This window comes from Dermacentor albipictus, chromosome 5, assembly GCF_038994185.2.
Source record: "Dermacentor albipictus isolate Rhodes 1998 colony chromosome 5, USDA_Dalb.pri_finalv2, whole genome shotgun sequence".
NCBI classification, from domain to species: domain Eukaryota; kingdom Metazoa; phylum Arthropoda; class Arachnida; order Ixodida; family Ixodidae; genus Dermacentor; species Dermacentor albipictus.
The window spans coordinates 169,941,884-169,958,125 of NC_091825.1; the positions used below are offsets into that span (position 1 = coordinate 169,941,884).

Below are 16,242 nucleotides of genomic sequence, written 5' to 3' on the forward strand. Positions count from 1 at the left end.
CCATAAACATTTTCATAAAATATGGCTAAATTGTTAATTTTTGTTTTTCATTCCTGTTTGACTGTTTTCTCAGCTCTCTCCCTTAGTAGATCGCTTGGTTTCTCAACTCTTTGCGGCTCTTGTTTCCAGTTGCCAATTTTTCACAAAAAGGGCTGTACAATTATGGAAAAACCGGACGAGGTAACGGTTGACATATTGCTTATGGGTTTAACATTTATTGCAGGGTTTAATGATGGACGCTCTTTCACATTATTTTATTTTCCACCTTATCGAACCCATATCACGGGTATATGGTTCCGAGGATCTGCCAGCGCCGTGGCAAGCCGTCACTAGAGGAAATAATAAAGCAGAAGGCAAAGTTAAACGCAACTGGCATTTTCTCTGGCTCCACGAGCATACAGACCAGCTCACTGCGAACTGAATGCCTTTCCTGGACCCTGGATCAGATTAAACAAAGAAGGTTGATCTCAAGAAGCAGCGGGGATGCACGGGACTATTGCAATAGATGGTGACAACTGAATGCATCTCGAGCTAATCACGCGGGCACCACATCAATGAGAAAACTGGCTTTCACATTGCAGGAGATGCCGATAAGTACAGTCATCCAAAAGGAAAGAAAAAGGTAGCAAAATGTAAATGGCCAAACAGCTGTCGAGTCTGAAAATTGATTTGGCGGTGCTTTAGGAATGTGTGTGAGGGGTGGTGGCATTGGGGGCGGGGGGGGGGGGGAGGCCCTCAGGCCCTCCCCCCTTCCTGGGTACGTGCCTGCTATACGACCTCCTGTTATCGCCATTTTCTAAGTGCTGAGATGGACATATTGGCTCATCTCAGTGTGATATAACGCTTCTCATATGCATAAACCTGCATGTTTTTCAGCATTTTGCCATCTCAGGTCAGTGCTGAGCAGTTTCCACTGTAGTTTAAGCAAACAGCGAGTGATGGCTGTGTGTGTGCTGATGTGAACAAATGCACTGTTCTGGTACATACTATAGTTTTGTAGAAACACTCTCGTTGCATTGTTGCCCCTAGAGCTATGGCCACTACTGTCGAAACTGCACTATAAGAGCAGTTTTTATTGTCCTATTAGATACTTTCAGTGCAGGTCTAACAGTGGCAGATGCATGACCTAGAGGCTATGCTAGGGTTAACATCTGCTGAGCGAAATGAACACCTGGTCAAACATGATGTAGGCCAGCTGAGTGCTCAAATTCGCGCATTTCAAATTCCAAAGCACGTTGGGATTCATATTGAGCCTGACCAAATATAAATGCAAGCTCAGTCATTGTGGCTATCGCATTACAGTGTGCTAACGTTCATTCATTTGTTCAGCGGCCATCATATGGTGATTGGCTTTGTTGGCAAAGCACCATAAAAAGCCATAGCTGCACTGCAGTGACTCATGTTTTTTGGTCACCATGCAGTGGTCAGCATCGGTGACCTGCCTAAAAAGCGCCCATTGATCCACAAAAGGAAAATTTCAAAAATTGCTGATAACTGCACCAAGATATTTCAGGTCGCTTCAGGTAGTGTGCCTCTCTGCATCCCTGTGCCTCAAAGTCATACATATTGATTCTTGAGGTGCCAGCTAAGGTGGCGCAACAGTGCAATGCAAAAAGTGGATTGTGCCATTTGTGCACTTGCCTGTAAAATCTATTTACAAAAGCTAAAGTGCAGACAATGTGGAGACCTGTAAGCCTCCGCAGTGTACCTTTGAAAGGACAAATGGGACCAACATGTGCGGCTGCCGTAAGGGATGGTGCCTGAAATCACTCATTGGCCCCTATGCATCGTGTTTGTGACTGGCGTTTTTGAATGACACCTTCTTCTCTGGTGCCATTTCCTTTGCAGAATGCCACACGGATTCTTCGAGCGCTCTTTGACATGGTGCTAAGGGCTGGTGGGGCCATTATGGCAGGCCGCATGCTGACCCTGTGCAAGGTTGTTGAGCGACAGACCTGGCACTTTGAGACCCCGCTGAAACAGTTCTCGGAGCTCAGCTGCAGTGTGCTGAGAAACCTTGAGGAGAAAGACATGAGCCTGGAGCAAATAAAGGACCTCAGTGGCAAGGACATTGGTGAGGGTTCAAGGCTGCACTTGTTTGTTGTGTGTCTGACGAAAAGTTGGAAACTTGCTAGTATAAATGGGGAATGAACTGCTAAAACAAAGCTGTTTCGTGAGCACCTTTGCCTGTTGCTTCCATGAGTCTGTTACTCCCAAGCTAGGTGATGAAGACGTTATTTATTAAAGCAGAATTTTGGTTGCCTCTTTTCCTGAGTTTTGCTTGTTGTCGAGCTTTGCTTGTTGTTTTTTGGTATGTCATCCCGAGTAGGTTGTGTACATAGTCCAGAATTATTTGCTGACAAACTAGTGCCCATGAGCACCCTTTTGTTCTGCCAAATAACACACACACACACACATGCACACACACACATGCACGCGCGCACACACACACGCACACACACACACACACACACAGTAATCCCTCGTTATACCGAAATCACTTTATTCAAAATTTATTTCGGTCCCAACCCAAATGCATACATTTTATGCCACATTACTCTAAGCACATAAAGAGCTTGACCCGCCTAGAGTTAGGTGGCGAGCGAAGGCATCGCCGTCGATGGAAACCCTTTTGTGCATGCATTGTCACATTAATACTGACACGTGTATTTATATCGGGCGACCAGGTTTCACTGCCTAACAAATCTTATCGCACAGCGCGGGACGCGAAGTTTCTGGAAAGTTATCGATGCTTCTATCCGCAGTCTGTTGTTGCCGAACCTTGTGTTATCTGATTTATTCGCCTGACGCGAATGATGTAGAACTTTATGGAAGGCACGCGGGTCCCAACGATTAGTCTGGAACATTCGACGATTGTGTATAAAAGCTGACGCGCTTGAACCGCTGATCAGATTTGTTAGGCGGTGAAACCTGGTCGCCCGATATAAATACACGTGTCAATACCGTCGACGAATTAGTCTCATGCAGCCACAGAACAGGCCATAAAAGTACCAAACCCACAACTGATGACCACCTAGTAACAGGTACCAAGCAAGTGCCGAGTGCTCTCAGCTGTTTACTATGGAGCGAACGGAAGCTGTCGAATTTCATGGTGCAGTGCACCCAAACCATTAATCTCGGTCGTAATTGCATCGCTGGTGTCCCCCATGATAGAATCCACATGAGAATAAAGTTTTCCTGACGCTTTGTGATTCCAGAAAATTGCGATCTCTTGGGTGCCGAAAAGTGGCCAAAAGACCGTGGGCAGCACCGTAGCAGTCCATGGGGTGTGCTCGATGAGCAAAGTTTTACTGCTTTAAAGAGCACTTCTGGCGCTGAAACATAAGAAAAAGCACAAAACAAGTGTCCCTCCGACTATAAGTGCCATTTTCAATGCGAGGAGCTACATTAACAAACTGGGAAGATGACTTCAGGGAAGCTGGTCTATAAATTTGCTAGCCATAATCGGCTTACATCACAATAAAACACTGTCCGTAGCTTCGTTGCACTTTTGATGGTGTAAATTGACCGATGATTTGCCGAAAATACAAAAAATCAAAGCGTCACCAGCGGCAAGTCAGGTTGTCAATATGGCGGGTCAACGCAAGCATCTGTTTCCCCAGCAATTTTCTCGAGCCGGTCATGCTCGATTCGTGCCATCTGACTTTAGACAAACGGTCAAAATGCGTCAGAGCAACAGGACATTTCCCTTCGTATGTTTGTTCTCCAGGATGGGACCTTATACCGACACAATATGAATCCACATGGTGCTGAACTGCTTCTCGTCGTTCCCCAGCATCTGCGCTCTTCATTTACATGATTTCATTTACATTTACGCCTCAGTTACATGATGTGCCCGCCACTGGTCATTTGGGTGTCTCCCGTATGTACGACCGTGTGTGCTGGCGATTTCTCTGACCTGGGCTAATCCATCTCTTAGAAGTTACATCGCTGCCTGCAAACTGTGCCAACGTCGCAAGAAGCCTCCATTGTCTCCCGCTGGGCACATTCAGCCTATAGATATCCCCAGGGAGCCATTTTACCGCGTTGGCCTGGAGCTCCTTGGCCCATTTCCAACTTCATCCTCGGGCAACAAGTGGGTGGCCGTTGCGGTGGACCACACCATGCCTTACGCCATAATGCGGGCCCTCCCTACGAGCTGCGCAACTGATGTGGCTGATTTTCTCCTTCATGAGGTGATCCTACCTCATGGTGCCCCACATCAGCTATTCATTGATAGGGGCCACTGTTTTCTTTCTAAGGTTGTCGAAAACCTTCTTCACTCTTGCTCCATGTCCTACAAGTTCACGACGGCCCACCACCCACAAACGGACTTACCGAGCGTCTCAACCGTACACTCATGGACATGCTTTCCATATACGTGTCCGATTATCACCGGGATTGGGACTGCACCTTACCCTTCGTAACGTTTGCGTACAATTGCTCGCGTCATGATATTACTGGTTATTCTCCATTCTCCACTCCTGCTTTTTGACTCGCTGCTTCCTTCCGATGACACCACTACCATGTTCTGTGCTCACGACGCCATTGTTCGCGCGGCCACAGCATGTCGCATTGCCCGTGACCGTCTTCTGGTGTCTCAGACTAGCCAAAAGCACCGTTACGACAGTCGTTGTCTGGACGTTCATTTCAACCCTGGATCCCTTGTCCTGCTTTAGTTACCATATTTACACGATTGTAAGTAGACTCGAATGTAAGTCGATCCCCCCATATCGCGTGACAGGAAAAAAAAAAAAAGGAGCATACCCGAGGGCGCATTCGATAACGAAAATTTATTAGTAGCTGACATGGTCACTGGACTACTCGTCTTCACTAGTGCTGCCATTGTCAGTGTTGCTGCTGTCCCACAGTGCGTCGTCGTCCAGCGAAATTTCACATTTCATTTGGCAAATGACCGCACCACGACATCTTGTCGAACAGCAGCCCTCGCCGAATGCACCCAACCACACGCAGCCGTCAGGAAGACTCTTTTGACTGGTCCGGTTGGCGTAATTTCACGGTCTTCTGCCACCAGCCACTTGTTGTACTCACGGCGGAGCAGGGCCTTAAAAGGCGAAGGTCCGGGCTTGCTTCATGACCATGTCGCACTTCACTGGCAGCAACCGATCACGCACTTCAGCGACATACGCCGCAAGTTAGCCTACAGCTCCAGAAAGCGTCCAGATTTCGGCACGTGGGAAACTTCTCACTTGCTGTCACAGGTGAAAATTTCGCTTCGCTGCAGTCGCTACTCTCGCACCACCCGTTCAGAAACATCGAAATTGCAGCCCGCTGCGCAGTGATTTGTTTCTTCAGCGTAAAGAATGGCAGCCCTCTTAACGCTGCTTTGAATGAGTGCCGAACAATTAGTGGGCCTGGAGCACTCATGACGACTGGGGAAGCATGGAAGTAGCCGGCAGTCAAGTGGAATGCGTCAAACCAATGCCAATGACTTTCAAAAGAGAAAGAGAAACCCGTGAGCGGTGTCTGCCCTTCCATGAACTACGGATACTCCCCGCAAGCACCGCCGTTCTGAGGGTGCCGCCGCAATTGGGAACAGCGGCACTTCCATCAACTATTGACACCCTCCCCATGAGTGTTGCGTGCACTGTAAAACTCTCAAAAATGTTGAAGAACCCTTTCAAAAAGTGAACAAACACGCGGGATAGCGAAAAGATACGGGTAGGGCCATAGAGCAAACATAAAATTGTAACTACGTTGTAGCTCCCGTTGGCCTCGCTTTTTTGGCGGGGCCATGTTTTGGTTTCGATTGTAAGTCGACCCCCCAACTTCAGACTTTCAAATTTTAAAAAAGTGGTCGACTTACAATCGTGCAAATACGGTACCCTCCTGTCACGTTGGCCTGTGCGAAAAACTGCTGCCGCGATAAATCGGGCCATACCGAGTTCTCGCGCTACCAGCCTCACATAGGAGATATCACCTGTGACTTGACGTCTTCTACCCAACCAAGAACTGAAATTCTGCACATTTCGCGACTAAAGCCCTATAACTCGCACACTGAGTCGACATCCTAGGAAGCATCGAGACGATGCTTCTGCCACTGAGGGTTAATGTCACGTACAAGTTTGTGCCACTGTGGACAAGAGGATGTTGGGAGGTAAAGAGGAGGTTGAAGTGTCTTGAGGATCGGTAGATGGTGTTGCCCTGGCTAATGAGCTACAACCTTGTAACTGTATATATTGTAAATACATATATTTTCACCCCGTAACAATATTTTGAAGCACATGCACAGAAAAATTTGCTTTGCTATAACTGATATTGTGTTGGATCCCACATTTTCATTTCAATATAGCAGGAGAATACTCCATGACCAACCAAATTTTATATTTGCTTCTTTATATCTGATAATTCATTGTACCCATTTTTGTTATATGAACTTTATCTACCTAATGGCAACCATGGCAGTTGCATCTGACAAGTGCACAAGTGTGTGTGTGTATGTTCCTTCGTTTTGTTTTTTAGTTATGTAATTGCTGTTAAGAGCATCAGCAGTGCGGTCAAGTGGTAAACAGGTGCACCTCAAAAAGAGCTGTGAGCAACTTGCTTTGTCTATTACTATGACCACTTGTGAGTGCCTTCTAGCTTTCTACAGCTAAGACAGTTTTTATTTCTCCTGGGACAGGCATGATGGTGCACAATATACGGGCTGGGGCAACAGTGGAGCTGTTGGCCAGGCAGATACCGCAGATTGTAGTGGTGCCCAGGATCCAGCCAATCACACGCACAGTGTTGAAGGTCCAGCTGGACATCACTCCTGACTTTCGATGGTGCGACCGATACCACAAAGGGGCAGAGGCCTTCTGGATCTGGGTGGAGGACCCAAACTCTGACGAGATCTACCACTATGAATATTTCATTCTCACGAAACACCAGGTATGCTGCAAACAGTAAATCTTGGGGCACGTATGAGATCATTTTGGGAATGTGAAAGCTGCATGAGCAGTCAAACTTCAATTTAACAAAGCAGTACCTGCAGCCAAAAATATTGTGCGGTTGAAAATTATGTACTTTAGGTTTGTATATTTTAACACTTTAAATAATTATCACATTCACCCAACACATTGTAAATGACCTCATTGAAATAAGGGGAAACACGGAGAAGGAGAGAGATGTAAATTCAAGACGGTGAGCAATGCAAGAACAAGGTAAAAGCGGGAGCCAACATTTCGACAAGTGGACTTGTCTTTTTCCGCCTTGAAAAAGACGAGTCCACTTGTAGAAACGTTCATTTCATTTCATTTCATTTTTCATTTCATTTTATTACCTTAAAGGCTCCAATAAATGGAGCGTTACATTAGGGGTGGCAAGAATAAAAATACATAGTCACAATAACAGGAAGTTTTTTACATTTTCGATGAACTTGGATGGGCACATAATGACAGCAACGTCGTTAGGAAGGCCGTTCCAGTCTGCAGCTGTGCGCTTTTACCCCCGCTTTTACCTTGTTCTCGTTGTGCTCATCCTTATTGCAATGGGTAGTTTTTTGACCCCATCATAAGTTGCTACGTGGTGTAATTGTCAAATGCATTGGTCATTCACCATTGCTCATAATCATCAGGTTGGCCAGTTCTTAACAGCTTGAAGGCAAGTTATGTAGTTAAACCTCGATATAACTAAACTTCAATATAACAAAAAGTATTTACCTTTTAATAACTTCATGATCATAGAATACCATATATTTAAGACTTCAATATGATGTGTGTTTATACACTATTTCAGTACGACGGAATTTCACTGCCGCTGTGCAGGAATATCAAAATAATATGGAAACTTTTTCGGACACAAATGGTTGAAGTACAAGCGACTGCTTACGAATACAACTCTCAGATCACATGCCGCACGACCAAGATCAACCGACACCCGAAGCAGAGCAGTGTCATGTTCCGTAATCAAGCACGTGTGAGGTGGTGGTTGGCGTGCATCTCCTTTTCTGGCACAGCCATCATGGCTACGCATGGTCATCAGTGTGGCTGGGCGTGCACACGCAGCCCGTGCGCCCTAGGGGTGATCCGACGCACGTGCGAAGAATGGGCGTGCCAAGATTGCTTGGAGTAGTGTACTGTCTGCCCCTGTGTCTGGTACCAGGCAGTTGCGTAATCTCAAGTTTTGCGGAGGCACTGAAGCAAAAGTCAGATGACCTTCTGTGCTGCCAGCACTTTACTTGACACCGCTGTCCCACTGCTGGTGACGCTATCAGTCATTGGGGCAGAGGGAATGCGAAAGTGTGGCTGGATGTGCTTTGTACCACCGATGTGAAGATATCATTGACATGGCATACGTATCTTTCGTTGCCAACTCTCAAATTGAACAAAATTTTTTTTTCTCATTCATGTTTACTTTTTTTGATTGCCCAATAATTAGAAAAATTTTGCATCCGAAAAAAAAAATAACATTGGCAATTGTACTTATTTGCATAAAAGGTTGTATTTCAAATTTAAAAATTTGGTGCAATAACACCTTGTTTTTACAAACACCACATTAACGAACTTTTCAGATTAACGAAGTTTTCAGAAATCCCCAGTCGACTTGTGGTTCCAGTGCAAAAAATATTTCAGTTCTATGAACTTCAGGATACCAAACATTTCAGAATAATGATCATTATTCAATTTCCATGTCATGTTAACAGCGCCTCAGTACTACAAACTGCGATTCAGAAATCTGGGGTTCTATTCTGGACACGCATGGCGGCTGCACGGCCGCCATTATCCGCCATGTTTACTCTCTGATTGGCTGTCGAAAGATCACGTGTTTTGAAATTTGTGCCGGGAAGCGGAAGTATTGCAAAATGCAATTTTGCGTTTTCATCAAGATGACGAAACGTGACGTGGAGCTGCAAATGTTATGGACTAATACATTTTTTTTGGTCCTTGGCAGATATATTGTGATGTTAGCGCTTCAAAAAGAATGTGAGCGGTAGCGTGCAGAAGCCAGTGCAATGCATCTGCAATTGCGCGATACCCGCCGTGGTTGCTCAGTGGCTATGGTGTTGGGCTGCTGAGCACGAGGTCACGGGATCGAATCCCGGCCACGGCGGCCGCATTTCGATGGGGGCGAAATGCGAAAACACCCGTGTGCTTAGATTTAGGTGCACGTTAAAGAACCCCAGGTGGTCAAAATTTCCGGAGTCCTCCACTACGGCGTGCCTCATAATCAGAAAGTGGTTTTGGCACGTAAAACCCTAAATATTATTATTATTAATTGCGCGAATATGTGGTGGCGATTCAAGATATGCGCCATGCCAGCTTGCTGATTGGCTGAAGGAATATCTCATGAGGAGCGTCACAGGAAGGGCTGTTTCGTAAACGTCATTTTGACGATGCGTGACGTTGCGCAGGGCCGCCATTGCTGAGATTTCCCGCCATAATTTTTGCTGCGACGAGCCGCGCGAATTATGCTAATGGGCAGCCATATGCAATGGCAGCCGAGAGGAATGCGTATCGCCACATTTTCCCCGTCGTTTGGCGCCACGAAAATCTTTTGTTCATAACGCGTGCTCATAGTATTTGCATCGCTCTCGGGTGGTGTTGGGATTTGTGTTTTGGGCCATCGTTTTTTAAAAGAACGCGTAAATACGAAATAATATTGGTTGAATATAGCAAACTTTCAGCAATGTTGTCCACTTTTCACTGCTGCATTTGTATTGTAATCGAGATTAATGCCTTTTCGCACAATCAAAAGTTATGACAACAGCCTTTTTCTAACTTACAAAAAGAAATGTACGCAAGGCGGCGCCTTGAAGTTTCCTCCCGCGGTGCGAGTAACCAGCGAAATGAACAAGAGATGGCAGCGCCGGCGCTTGCGTCGCTCTAGTGGATATCTCTGGCGCGCGCAACGCTATCGGTGATATTCGGCCGTTTCTAAGCCAGCCGAGTCGGGCTGAGTCACTTGCGTTTCACGAAATAGCGATAACGTGGCCTAGAACGTGCGCGCATCACCACTGGTAGTTCGCGTATGTTGTCTCAAGAAAGAAAACAAGCGCGTTGGCACGAACATGCGATGACTCATTCCATTTTCCAGGGACACGCATCCGAGCTACTGAAGCAGACGACGGCTTGTACGCAGCAGACGACGGAAGCGAGAAGCATTTTCGACAGAATAATCATACGCTTTGAGATAGCTGCTTTATTTTTACTGCGGAGGAAAACTGTTTTGCTTTACCGATAACGCTACATTCAGTGCCTTCATTTCAGTTTCTTAGGCGAAACGTCAAGTTGGCGTCACGTTACGTAAGCAAAACCGGGCCACCAGCGCCATTTTGTTTGCGTCGCGCCTACGTCACGCTCCGAAGAAAATGGCGGAATGTCCAGAATAGCGCCCCTGGAGGTTCCTCGATTTCCGCGTATCTTCCATGGCAGCCAGAACAGTAGGCTAGCAGACAACGAGGCACTGAAAGTGGACATCGTGGCGAACGAGTTAGAAAAACCTGAATGGCAGAGAGAGCAGGAGAGAATGTCTTTTTTAACCCAATTCGGAGGTGACGCATCAGGTTTTGCCAGTGCATGCGCCGTCCAACAATGTCTCTTCCTTCTTTTGCCCTTCTTCCTGCGCATGCCTCTTTCTTTCTCACTTCTTTCCGCGGGCATACTAGCTACGCGTGCAGAGAAATGTAAGCTCTGTACTAGCATGCCACTCGGGCGCATTTTGCACTTTCCGGATGGTGTCGTTTAGAGCGCTTGCACTTTGGAATAGTTCAGGTGTCTGCCTTCGAATGAGGCAGTTGTGGTGTCCATGGCAAGGAATTTGAAAGCAAACGAACAAGAAACATTGCACTTATGAGGCGACATGGAGCTTCCTTCTTGTCAGTTTTCTCAGCGTGTGCATTCTGCACGTCACTCACGGTGCTTCGGCGGTGCGTGTGGTAGAATCTATGGCAACAACCATCTATGGCAAGCAACACCACGGACCAAAAGCCTACAGCAACGTTTTTGTGGAGAGCTAAAGTGGTGACAACTTATGAACCGATAGGTCGATGGGTGGAGTGGTTACTTTGGGCTTTCCACTATAATGATCTTTCAGAATAACAAACAATTTTCGGTGGTCCCGCGTGATTCATTATATTGAGATTTAACTGTATAATGAAAGAAATTACCACTTTTACTGACTTCATTACGCCGTGGTTTAACTGTACTTTAGAGGTTGGCCGAATAACAAAAGCTCCAGTTCTACTTCTACAGAAACTAACGGTAAAAACCTCAGTGCTCGGCCTACTTTACTCTTAATCACCATTTGCAGTTCTAGGGGCGCACACCTACTAATGCGCCTTTTTCATTTTCCTGTGCTGCCCTCTGCCGCAAGCCACTGAAAACGTTTTAGAAAGGTCCCAGGGCTTTTGCCGGTTGATTTATGTACCTGTGCCCACATTGAGTGCACGTTGGTTGTGCATTTCGCGGATCACGAATTCCACGAAATGCAGTCTGACGTATATTTCATATACTCAAACTAGCCTCGTCAACAGTTGTCGAACTATAGCGATATATGTTACAGACTTGACTGCTAGAGGTGCTGGCTGTGACCAAAGAATGGCTCTCCAAGTATACCACTCATCTGTACTCATCAGCTGATTCGTCGCCACCTACTCAAGCAGCATCCATACCAGCACGACGCAAATGGAACATTCCCGTCCCGCGTTCGTGGTCGAGGCTTGCCTCGTCGTGCTAGAGCACAATTACTCAAGCTGAGGGTTGGCTGCGTGAACATGCACGAACCTTTATGCAGACAAGGACATTTGTATTCACAGATGCCTCCACCTCCGAAAGGTATCAGCACACATGGATTCCCCATTTACCTCACAATCCCTGACTTACACAATATATGCCTGTTCCGGCAATATTCCAGCAATATTCCAACTGGCTCAGTGGGACATGTTCGGAAGTTTTCTAGATTATCTTCAAGTATTCACAGATGCATCTGTACACAGCGACGGTCAAGGCGCCTCTGCGGCTTTTTTCTGTCCTTTGATTTAAGTACGACGTATATTTCATATACTCCATCTAGCCTCTTCAACAATTGCCGAGCTAGCAGCGATAAATGTTGCACTTAAATACATGCAAGAGGAGTCAACTACACCGAAGATTGCCATCTTTACAGACTCCCATGCTGCCCATAGCAGGTTACAAAGCAGTGAGATTGATTGTCCACTTGTGCGCAGCATTACTGACCCTGCGAGCTAAATTTCATCACGTGAGGTATCTCTCGTTACTCAATGGATACCTTCACATGTAAGAATCGCCGGAAATGAAGAGGCTGATCGACTCGCTTCAACTTGCGCTCATAACAACTGTGGCTGCCCAGAAATTTTGTGCAAGCTTGATGACGCTCGTCTGCTGAGTCGTCGCCACCTACTCAAGCAGCATCCATACCAGCGCTATGCAAATGGAACGTTCCCGCCCCGTGTCCGCAGTCGAGGCTTGCCTCGTCGCGCTAGAGCACAACTACTCAAGCTGAGGGTTGGCTGCGTGAACGTGCACGAACGTTTATACAGACAAGGACGTGTGGCAAGTTCATCGTGTACGTCTTGTGGCTGCTGCAAGACACTTCAGCACCTTATATTTGAGTGTCCCGCTTTCAGTGCGCAGCGCATGTCGCTAGTGAGAGACTATCATCTCCTTGGCCTGCGGTGTACGACACTCTACGAATGTTTGTACCCCAGGGGTTGTGTCTAAACGTGACCAGGCTCATCGCGCTCTACTTACTTTTCTAGAGTTAACTAACTTAGGTTCACATTTGTAGCGTCGAAACTATTCTTTTCAACATTCTGTAGTAGCGTGACCTTCAGTGACCGACCCTACTGTATGTGATCTGTACTGTATTCTACTTTATTCTTTAGATTTGTCCTGTTGCTCTTCCTTTCCTCTTTTCTCCTCTCCTTCCTATCTTCCATTCCTGTGTTACTGTTACCTCCCCTTCTGAAGAGTAGGCGGGCATTGTGCCCCTTCCGGTAGCAGTTGCCAGCCTGCTCCTCGCTTTCCCTTTCCTGTTAATTGTATATATGTGTTCAAAACAGCATGTCATTCCTGAAAGCCATGTGGCACTCGGTGACTACTGAGTGAGCAGGCTTGAGCACGCTGTTCTGCAAACAGTGTGGCCGATAAAGGCAGCTGAGTTCCGCCAAGCGACACGGCTGCGTTGGAATTTGTCACTGATTTCTGCACTTGGACATCGCTTTTTGTATTATTCTTGCACATTATTTAGACATTTCGCATATTCAAAAAGTCTTCGAGCGCAGCCTTCTGCGTCGGATTTATCAGAATGGTGCACTAGTTTACATCGACATCTACAGCCGCAGATCATTGTTGCCATCAAATATTGTGAAGAAGGTGCATCGCTGATATGAAATAGTGTCAAAACGTAGCAAAACATGCATATCTGCGCATATGTGCCATGTTGTTACACCCTGAGACGACCCGCCGTGGTTGCTCAGTGGCTATGGTGTTGGGCTGCTGAGCACGAGGTCGCGGGATCGAATCCCGGCCACGGCGGCCGCATTTCGATGGGGGCGAAATGCGAAAACACCCGTGTGCTTAGATTTAGGTGCACGTTAAAGAACCCCAGGTGGTCTAAATTTCCGGAGTCCTCCACTACGGCGTGCCTCATAATCAGAAAGTGGTTTTGGCACGTAAAGCCCCAAATATTATTATTATTATTATTATTACACCCTGAGACGAGTCAATATGAGCGGCTGAACCCTTCAAACCACGGCAACTGTGATCCAGATACATATATTACGGGCTGTTAATTAGCTCATTCTCACTTTTCTTTAACTCCATCATACTTACAATTTTAGCCTGCCATAGAGCATTATTAGCGAAAACTTTGCTCGCGTAAGTGCTCATTTGTAGGCCGTGCTGTTCTCTCACTAAAACGCGCGGACGCCATTGCTCACACAGTGTTGGTATAACTGAGCGAGGCAGTTGTTTATGCTGCTGTATACTGAATACACAGTCTCTTGTTTGCCGCTTGACGCAGAGCCAAACAGTGCATCTCTGAAATTGACAAATGTGTCGGCAAAGCAACACGTACAGGCCCACCCATATGCATAGTGAATGCGGCTAACAGCGTACAGGTACGATGACGTACAGATGTTGGGACAGCGCTGTGTCGCTGCTTACCGCTTATTGTGTACGCGCCTTGCGAAGTGAAGTGTAGTTGATTTCAAATCGCTAAGGCCAGAAGTGAACTATAAAAGCAGCTTCGTTCGACCTAACTGCTTACTTACATTTCTGTTCAGGTCCGCTGGTAGCGGGTGCACGAACTCGACGGTGCCAGGTTAACCTTCGCTAAACAAAATCGACATTGGCTAAAACTTCATGGGCATGGTTTGAAAGGGTTAAAGCTTGTGCATTTCAACTTGGCAGGCGTGTTTTACTCACTTTGAGCACGATCAGCTGTACATACAAGTGAAGACGCTGTCGCTATTGTGTTGTCGGTTCGATGGCCGATCGCGCGGGGTTCGGTCGAATGATGGTTGGCACGCTAATTTTGCCGGTGCCTTCGACAAGAAAGCCCATCACAGTACAACTCGCGCTTGTCGGTTGCGTAGTTGAGGACCTGGTATGATAAAAAGGTTTCAATGACACACAATAGTCGGTCAGTCATTGGAGTGAGCGTCTTCTCGGTCTCGTATCAACCCAGTGTTGCCGCGCCTTACGGTTACGTGCAGTCAGGCACGCTGCCACCACTAGCAAGTAAGGACCAACGCTGCAAGAAGGCTTCGTCAGCAACATGATGTACTTAAGTGTCGTCCAAGTGTAACGCATGGGTTTTTCGCTAAATTTGCTAGCTATCAACAAAAGGTGGCAACTACCTGGCTCACGGTGCAGTCCAGACAACTCGGATGATGTCCCGGCCGCTTTCTCTTTTAAAGTGGAGTTGTCCACGCTACGGACGTTTTCGGAACCCCATCGACATGGAGCTACCAGTAGAATTTCAACGCGGTACATGGCACGACTGTTTGCAGCAGCGCCCGTGCGAGTGTTCCCCCCCCCCGAGGGACTTCCCAGCGCATGCTACCCTTTCAAAACGTTTCACGACTAATCCGCTAGTGCAGGGCATATGCAGTGTCGCGCCATGAAAAAGGCGGATTGTCAGGTTTCCTTGCGACTGTTTTTAGATGGACCGGCCAACTTTTCTGCAACAAAATGTAAGATCTTAACTGCGCCTCTATGTTAAGCCCTGCCTTTTCAACCTCGTAGTCAAGCTCAGTACAATTCCATGCTTATCAACGGTTCTCCAAGTCTTACAAGTGTGTCTGCCCATGTAAAGCACATATATTGCTTAGAGGGGCAGAGTGAAGAAGTCTGTAAGTAACCCAAAATGACAGAGCTTTTGTTTCTCACATGGGCTCAGCGTATGCAACGTTGTGGGACTTGATATCCACCCCCATCAATAGCCTTTGAAGCACATCACACCCTTGTATCGTAGAACCCAAGCAGCACACATTAGAGTATACAAAAGACACAAAGTATTTCATGCCAAGAAGCGGTATTCGAATGGATTTATGGCAAACCATTGATGTTTCTTAGGTGAGTGCCTGGAAGGAAAATGAAGGCTATGTTAAATAATCTACAGTCGGTAGACAACCAGCCATTGCTTCAACTCACAGCACTCATGAGACAGAGAGACCCAATAGTTATGGTTCCAGAAGAGGCAGCACGGTACACCGCGATCTGTAACTTGAGTGTGCGCCTCGACCATCCTCTTAGTGCCTTTTTATATGTTTGTGGGAGTTTGAACAGTAAACGGGACCTCGTGAAGGTGTGCTGGAGGGAACAGAACCAGAGACGCTACAGAAATGGCAAAGAGAGTGTCATGTCTGGCATCCAAGAACTGGGCGGCGTAGACGTAGCGTCGAAAGAACGTTTATTCCTGCTACTTGGCAGGCAGCCAACAGGTTACATACTGCGCGCGGTGGGCCCGTGCGAGCGGTCTTTTAAAGCCAGCACGGGCTACCCGATAAGAGATAGCCGGGCAGAGAGCATGCGCAGACAGCACGCGATAACACGCGTGCTTGGTTTCGCGCGCACACAACATCTCCTTCCTCCTAATGAGCACAAAGTCCTTTTGCCACATTATACAATGCAACTAATGCTATGGCTGATATCTGTCAGGAGGTCGCCGGTCCCTCTGTGGATAGCGTCGCTCCCCTGGAGGGTCGGTCGTTGCCGCAGGGGCCGCAGCTGGAAATGGCTCGTTGGCGCTCTCAGGATCCCTGAAATCTGGAAT

At 47.0% G+C, this 16,242-nt stretch overlaps 1 protein-coding gene across 2 annotated transcripts in view; it reads left to right on the forward strand.

Annotated features, from left to right (window-relative positions):
* The window catches only part of LOC139060239 (activating signal cointegrator 1 complex subunit 3-like), a 462,385-nt gene that overhangs the window by 207,254 nt on the left and 238,889 nt on the right, over window positions 1-16,242 (forward strand). For both annotated transcript variants that reach the window (XM_070539311.1, XM_070539312.1), the window contains 2 exons: window positions 1,849-2,074; window positions 6,644-6,894. In XM_070539311.1, the coding sequence (XP_070395412.1) occupies window positions 1,849-2,074; window positions 6,644-6,894 (477 nt within the window). The remainder of the gene's footprint in view (window positions 1-1,848; window positions 2,075-6,643; window positions 6,895-16,242) is intronic.